At 40.5% G+C, this 6,991-nt stretch overlaps 1 protein-coding gene across 3 annotated transcripts; it reads left to right on the top strand.

Moving 5' to 3' along the window:
* The first annotated feature begins 1,003 nt into the window (after nt 1-1,003).
* LOC4349995 (probable magnesium transporter NIPA4) lies at nt 1,004-6,029 on the top strand. Of its 3 annotated transcripts, none has more exons than XR_010737696.1 (9): nt 1,004-1,293; nt 2,702-2,758; nt 3,495-3,585; nt 3,681-3,841; nt 3,952-4,079; nt 4,188-4,325; nt 4,440-4,817; nt 5,099-5,204; nt 5,283-6,029. XR_010737696.1 is itself a non-coding variant. In XM_015762396.3 (9 exons), the coding sequence occupies exons 1-9, from the start codon at nt 1,128-1,130 to the stop codon at nt 5,471-5,473; spliced, it is 1,131 nt and encodes a 376-aa protein (XP_015617882.1). In that variant the 5' UTR covers nt 1,004-1,127; the 3' UTR covers nt 5,474-6,029. The 3 variants fall into 3 exon arrangements, 2 of the variants coding, with proteins under 2 accessions (XP_015617882.1, XP_015617883.1); XM_015762396.3 differs by having other exon boundaries at nt 4,725-4,817; XM_015762397.3 differs by having other exon boundaries at nt 1,004-1,500; nt 4,725-4,817.
* Nucleotides 6,030-6,991: the final 962 nt, after the last annotated feature.

Here is a 6,991-nt window from a genome sequence, read left to right as displayed (position 1 = left end):
CATGGGGTGGTTGAGAACTTATTCTCTCCGCACGGAAAATGGAGCGGTCCATTAGCGCGTTATTAATTAAGTATTGGCTATTTTTTTTAAAAAATAGATTAATTTGATTTTTTAAGCAACTTTCGTATAAAAACTTTTTGTAAAAAACACACCGTTTAACTGTTTAAAAAACGTGCGCGCGGAAAACGAGGGAGATGGGTTGGGAAAAAGGAGTTGCAAACACAGCCTCACTCCGTTTTCGAGACATGAGTATTTTTAAGGAGTTTTAAGTATAAATTAAGGTTTGAATGAGAAATGGTGATGATATGTTAAGATGCGAAAATAGACGGATGAATTAAAGAAGAGAATGTTGTGATTGATTAATTGAGATGACGAATAATGTGTAGGAAACAGTTATATGAGTTAAATAAGATATGTATATTTTCTTTTTGAAAAATAAACAAGGAATAAGAATTAGACAGATTTTATTATGACAATAATTAAAGATAGAATTATATACCGCGCTGCAGACATATAGGTGAATAAATGAAATTTGATAAGCTTGAAGCTGCCTCATAGAAATTTACACTTTTGATTTCAAATATAAGTAATTTTAAACATACATACAAGAGTCTTTTACGAACACTTACATAAACAATTCCCAATGTGGTTTTGGTGTCTTCGTTTGTACGAGTACTTATATAAAATAAACTATAGCAAGTATTTATTTGCGAACACGAGCAATAATTTAATAATTTATAAAAGGATAGTATTTTTTACAACAAGAACAACACATATAGTAGATCTGAGATGAGAATGCAATGCCTAATCCAACAAAAACTAGAAGAGTTAGACAAGTTTTTTTTTAATATTTAGGTAAACCGTTCTAAAAACGGATACTACTTGTCTAACCCAAAAAAGAATAGGATTTGGTAATAAAGCGAATCCTCGAGGACCCCGTCGCAAAAACACCCCCTCCCCTTAAAATTCCCACTTCTTCTCACCTTCTTCTTCTTCTTCTTCTACCTTTCCCTCCCGCTTCCGATTCCTCCACCTCCATGACCTCCTCGTCGGCGGCGGCGGCGTTGGAGTAGTAACCGTGCAGTGGCGGGGGCGAAGTGTAGGTTGCGGCGGTGGCTGCGGCAGCGATGGCGGCGCCCGCGTCGGCGGCTGCGGCGGCGGGGCTCGCGGGGATGTCCACCGACAACGCCAAGGGGCTGGTCCTCGCGGTGTCGTCGAGCGCCTTCATCGGGGCGAGCTTCATCGTCAAGAAGATGGGGCTCAGGAGGGCCGCCGACTCCGGCGTCCGCGCTGGTGAGTTCGCGGCCGCCCGCGCGCGCGTGCTCTCTGGGTGTTTGGATCTCCCCCCGCGCGCCGGTGTGAGGTTCGTCGGTGGCGGTGGTTGGGGAGGGTAGGGTCTACGCGGTTTCCTCGCTGGGTTGAGTTGGGTTGGGTTGGGTTGGATTCGTGGGCAGTGGAATCGAGCGGAGGATCTTGCTTTCCATGGCGACGCGGTTTCCGGTTAGCTTTCTTTCCTTGCTTTGTTGGTTTGCTCGGTGGGAGAGAGAGGGATCTGTTTCTGCTTTGGTTTTTTATTTTTTTTATTTGGCGAGGTTGTTGTTCTTGGGTAGTAAATTGATAGTCTGATTGAGTCAAGGGGATTTCTCATGGGAGTAGAAATATTTTTTGGAAATTTTTCTTTAGAATCTTGATTTGGTTGTCACTCGTCAGAGGAGAGAGAGGCTGGGAAAAGGTGAAAATTTTTGGGGGCACAGGTGACGCCGTTTTGGCGGGTAGATTCTGCTGATGTGAAAAATATAGCTTTGATTCAAGTAGTGAATCTTGTCAGAGACATCTTTTGCTTCGCGATTGGATGGATTTGTTCCTCTTTTTTCTTTTCTCGCGGGTGAAAAGGATTGCAATGATTTGGGCGTGGAAGCTGGAAAGTTCTACCTGCAAAAGTAGTTCTAATCGAGTCTAAGGATCTTTACTTTACTTGCAAGGAGGATCAGTTGACTCTCTGAAGAATTTTTTTTTCTTGCTTCATTTGATACGGCATTTGTTACTTGTGAGATTTTTTTTTATTGGAACTAAGATGAGTGAGTCCGGAAAAAAGTTGTCTTTTGTGGTGGTATCCTTGGCCTTTTGCAATTGTCCTCCATTATTAAATATTTATACAAGATGATGTTCAATGCTTGTGGTACCAATGCTTTGCTTATTTTGAATTTCTGGATCGTAAGCTGTATCTGATCGAGTCATGGATGATTACTGTGGATTTTGTTTGATTCGGTTTGCGGAAAGAGTAAAGTCAAGTCAAATTTCGGGTTGTTGTTTCTATTGCTAGGTGGTTGTGGTGCTTCTGCGATTAGTGGCTAACCGATATGGTTCTTCAGTATGCCAGGACGAAATTACATCTTTTTGGCTGGCTAGTGGTTCACTTCCATGATAGCGATGTCACATGTGCAATATTTTATCAAACCAACCAACTACTATGATACTTTACTCTATAATAGCTTACTTTAGGACAGCCTAGTGGTAACGTATGAACAAAACATGCACTTACATCTCAACCTGATCTATGTCCTTATGCACTTACCTGAAATGATTGATGTCAGATCAATGCACTTTCATTATTCGTGTGATATTTCATAAGCTATTGTGTTGCAAGCTCTACAAGTTTCAATGCAGGAGGTCACATGTTTTCTTTATTTGCATTAAACAGGATATGGAGGATTTTCTTACTTAATGGAGCCTCTATGGTGGATAGGCATGATTTCTAGTAAGCCACATTTGATTCCTTTTTAAATTATACAATATTTTGTACTTCTTGAAAATGTTCCTTTCTTTTCTGTCACATTATGTGCACAATATTTTTTTTCTATCATTGGATTTATCAGTTTTTTCCCCTTTGATCTTAACATATAGCTTGCTCTGCTCAAACATTATCCTGCAATTATTTTTTCCTTATTGATGTCACTTTGATTATGATGAGATCTTTATTGTCTGTTACCTGGTTAGTTGGTCATGTAAACTCGTGTTGATGTCAAGTTGTCAACTCCCTAAGACCTGTAATAAGATGTTTCTGTGTCTTGAGAATCAGGATAAATACAGTTACTTTGTATTAGGAGAAACTAAACATTTTTAATTGGGGCTGAATTCAATGAAGCCAAAACGATATTCTAGATAATTACATTGATACAAGTATGTGACTAGATATTAGTAGAACCTTTGAGCTTAACTGGGGCATGAAAAGTGATTGTACGGAGCAAAGTGTTTCCTGTCACCTGAATATGGCTCCTTAGCATGAATATCTCTTACTACTGTCTGCTCCTAGGGCTGTTGTTTTTCCTTGTTATTCTTTCAGTAAGATATTTGGTGGAATTTATTGGTTGGAAGTGAACAGAAATGTGTATTTTCTAATATACTGAAGTTACTGTTTCATTTGTTTTTAGACAAAAAATGTCACTAAGGAAAGAAACTTGACTAATGGCATCTTACATGACCTTTGTGAACAGTGATTGTGGGAGAAATTGCAAATTTTGCTGCTTATGCATTTGCTCCTGCTATTCTTGTTACTCCTCTTGGGGCACTCAGTATAATCATCAGGTAATTTCAGATGAATCAAATAAGAAACTTGCTAAAATTTGTTTTTGCTATCTAGTTGCTAAATCAAAACCATAATCTTTTGTCAATTTGTGCAGTGCTGCACTTGCACACGCCATTCTGCAGGAGAAACTACACACCTTTGGCATACTTGGTTGTGTTCTTTGTGTAGTTGGATCTATCACAATTGTACTCCATGCTCCACAGGAGCGCAACATCGATTCTGTAAGGGAAGTTTGGGATCTTGCAACTGAACCAGGTATTTACTGTATTAAAATATGTTCATAACATAGCCCTCAGCAGCCTTACTGTAAGTTCCACGGGCTAGACTGAATGTCTGATTCATTATTGTTTTCCCTTTGTTTCCAGGTTTTCTTTGCTACGCTGCTATAGTAGTTGCCGCAGCACTGGTGCTTATATATTTTGTTGTCCCTCAACATGGACAAACAAACATCATGGTGTACATCGGAGTCTGTTCTCTTCTAGGATCTCTCACTGTACGCTTCCTGTCCAAATATATGACCCAATCATAATCAATTTTGTTGTTTTTTCTACTGTTGTTTCAACTAAATTCCATGTTCTATCTGATGGTGAGAATTTAACAGGTGATGAGTGTAAAAGCTCTCGGCATTGCATTGAAGTTAACATTCTCAGGAGTGAACCAGTTATTCTATCCTCAGACATGGGCTTTTGCCCTAATTGTAGCCACCTGTGTGAGCACCCAGATAAACTATCTAAATAAGGTACATGAAGAGATTTAACTTGAGTTTAAGGGATCTTCTAACAGCTTGTCTCATTCATACAACTTCATCGCACCTGTCCTTAAAAGAATCTTCACTAGCTCAAATAATATGTAGGGCATAGCAGTGGTGGAGCCACCCGGGATCGTTGGTGAATGTGCAATAGAATTTTAATATCATTGTAGGGATTGAAAATAGAATTGCAGCATATACTCAGCGTAGTTAGATTTTTCCAGGGCTTCAGGCTGTAAAACTTTCCTGGCTCGTCACTGGGGCATTGAAATGTCACTCTGGGCAATAGTACAGAACATGTAGCTTATTGAGCTACCATTATTGTAACATATCACATAAGGGCTTATTACATTAACGCAATAGTAATTCTTTTATCTCTGTGACTTGCAGGCATTGGACACCTTTAATACAGCAGTTGTCTCACCAATATATTACGTGATGTTTACTTCACTAACAATTTTAGCCAGTGTGATAATGTTTAAGGTAAGCTTTTTCTATCACTTCCATTAGGCATTCAGCCCTTATACACTCAACTTTCTTGTTGCAGAAAGCTATGAACAATTTTTTTTTTTGGCTTAATGTGTAGTTCTACATGTGTCCTGCTCCGCTAACTATGCTGCTGTGATTATAATTTTGCACAATGTTGTTACCGTGCACTACGCACCTTAATTTTCTTTCACAATGTTGCTGTCTTCAAGAAACAATTGATGCCTTATGGAAAGTTTATTTCCTCAATTTGTGATAGCATAGTTTATTACGTGCAGGATTGGGATCGACAAAATCCAACACAAATTGTCACGGAGCTGTGTGGTTTTGTGACCATCCTTTCTGGGACATTTCTCCTCCACAAGACAAAGGACATGACTGACAGTATGCCACAATCTGTCATTTTACACATTTTCATAGATACTACTATGTCATCATGTCTAATGAGATTTTTCCAAATAGGTACTGGACCATCTTTACCCACAAGTCGTTCAAAGTCGGCCAGCCAAAATAGGTTTTCGATTGAAGTCGTTCCATTGAAATACCGAGATTCTGTGGACGAAGAGACCTTGCCATTGTCACTTCCCAAAGCTGATAATCGCTACCTAATGGAAGACTTTCCAGTTAGATATAAAGACTTGAATATTGCCTGATAAAGATAATTCTTCGACATCACATGCTAGGAACCTTTCGGAAAATTGGCGCCTCACACAATGCTCAGACATGACATAACTTGATGATGAAGAACTGGAGGTGGAGCTTTTACAAAGTCTATGCATATGACGAAATTATCTGTTGATAACTCTTTTCTGGATGATGATTGCTCTAATATGGAGGAAAACAGGGATTGTTCCAACCTTAAAGCCAGTTGAAACTTGAGAGAAAGTTGTTCCAGAATACCAGTTCTGGAAAAGAACATGAAGTGCAGTTGCACATGGTGGCATCCTTTAAACTTTCTTTTTTTTTAAAAAAAAACATATTTTTAGGCAGTCATGCAGTTGTGCTGCAATTTGAGCTTACCTGATTTTTCTAGGAAGATGTAAAATAGGGACATCAGGCCTCCATTTTTTATTTTTTACCTGTACCTACCTGATAAAACTGCTGCCCAACATAGTTGTCAATATGTTGACTGGGACTGTAAGTATCAAATCATACTTTTTTTTGACAGATAACTGGTGGATCTAATGTTCATATTTCTGTCGTAAATAATTTGTTGATGATGCCTCATTCTGCCAAATTTTCTTGTGTCGTTTTTGTCTTCAAATAAACGATTCACTAAATCATTTTCCTTTTTCTTTTTTTGAGGGATTCACTGAACCATTGATTAAACCAGCAAGCAAATGATTACAAGCTTACATTTTTTCTCCTTCACTAGCAAAATGCATGTGCGTTGCATTATTTTAATTCTACATTTAGGCAGCTCATTAGATTGGGAATTCCGCACGCAGATCGACTTATTAAAAAATAATTAAATAAACATTAGCTATTTTTTTTTAAAAAAATAGATTAATATGATTGTATGAAACAACTTTTCTACAGAAAATTGGTTCAAAAAATAAACCGTTTGGCAGTTGAGTCAATACCAATTTATTTTTGGAAAAAGTACACCGAAGGTCCCTCAACTTGTCATCGAGTTACAAAATTGTCCTCTAACCGTAAAACCAGATATCCGGCGTCCCTCAACTAATTAAAACCGGTCATAATAGGTCCTTAGATGGTTTTGGCGCCGGTTTTATCCGACGTGGCGACTGAGTCAGCGTGGGACCCACGTGGACCCCACATGTCAGGATGCCACGTCAAATCTCTCCCCCTCTTCTCTCCCTTCCTCTCTCTCTCTCAGTTTTCTCTGCGGCGGGAGAGGAGGAGGTCGGCGCGGCTGAAGCAGGGAAGCACGGCGGCTCCGAGGCCTACGGCGGAGGCCAGCGAGAGAGGAGGCACAGGGAGGAGAGCCGAGGAGCTGTGACGGCCAGCTCGCCGCCGCTGCCGTGGATGATCAGCCTCGTCAGCGTCCGCGACACAATCTCGGCGAAGCCCGTGGCGCAGCGGCTGAGCCGCAGGTCCTCCAGGACGGGGAGCCGCGACGGGACCTGATCGGCGAAGCGGCCGCCGAGCGACACGTCGGCGAGGTGCAGCCTCCGGAGGCGGCTGGGAGGTCCAGGTCGACGAGCCGC

The sequence above is a fragment of the Oryza sativa genome, chromosome 11 (assembly GCF_034140825.1).
Source record: "Oryza sativa Japonica Group chromosome 11, ASM3414082v1".
NCBI classification, from domain to species: domain Eukaryota; kingdom Viridiplantae; phylum Streptophyta; class Magnoliopsida; order Poales; family Poaceae; genus Oryza; species Oryza sativa.
This window is presented reverse-complemented; position numbering and strand designations above follow the sequence as displayed.

Excerpts from the sequence above, each read along its gene's own strand:
- LOC4349995 (XM_015762396.3), top strand. The coding sequence starts at position 1,128 with ATGGCGGCGCCCGCGTCGGCGGCTGCGGCGGCGGGGCTCGCGGGGATG. Across the intron at positions 2,759-3,494 it reads GTGGATAGGCATGATTTCTA|TGATTGTGGGAGAAATTGCA; the intron begins GTAAGCCACATT and ends CTTTGTGAACAG. Across the intron at positions 3,842-3,951 it reads GGATCTTGCAACTGAACCAG|GTTTTCTTTGCTACGCTGCT; the intron begins GTATTTACTGTA and ends CTTTGTTTCCAG.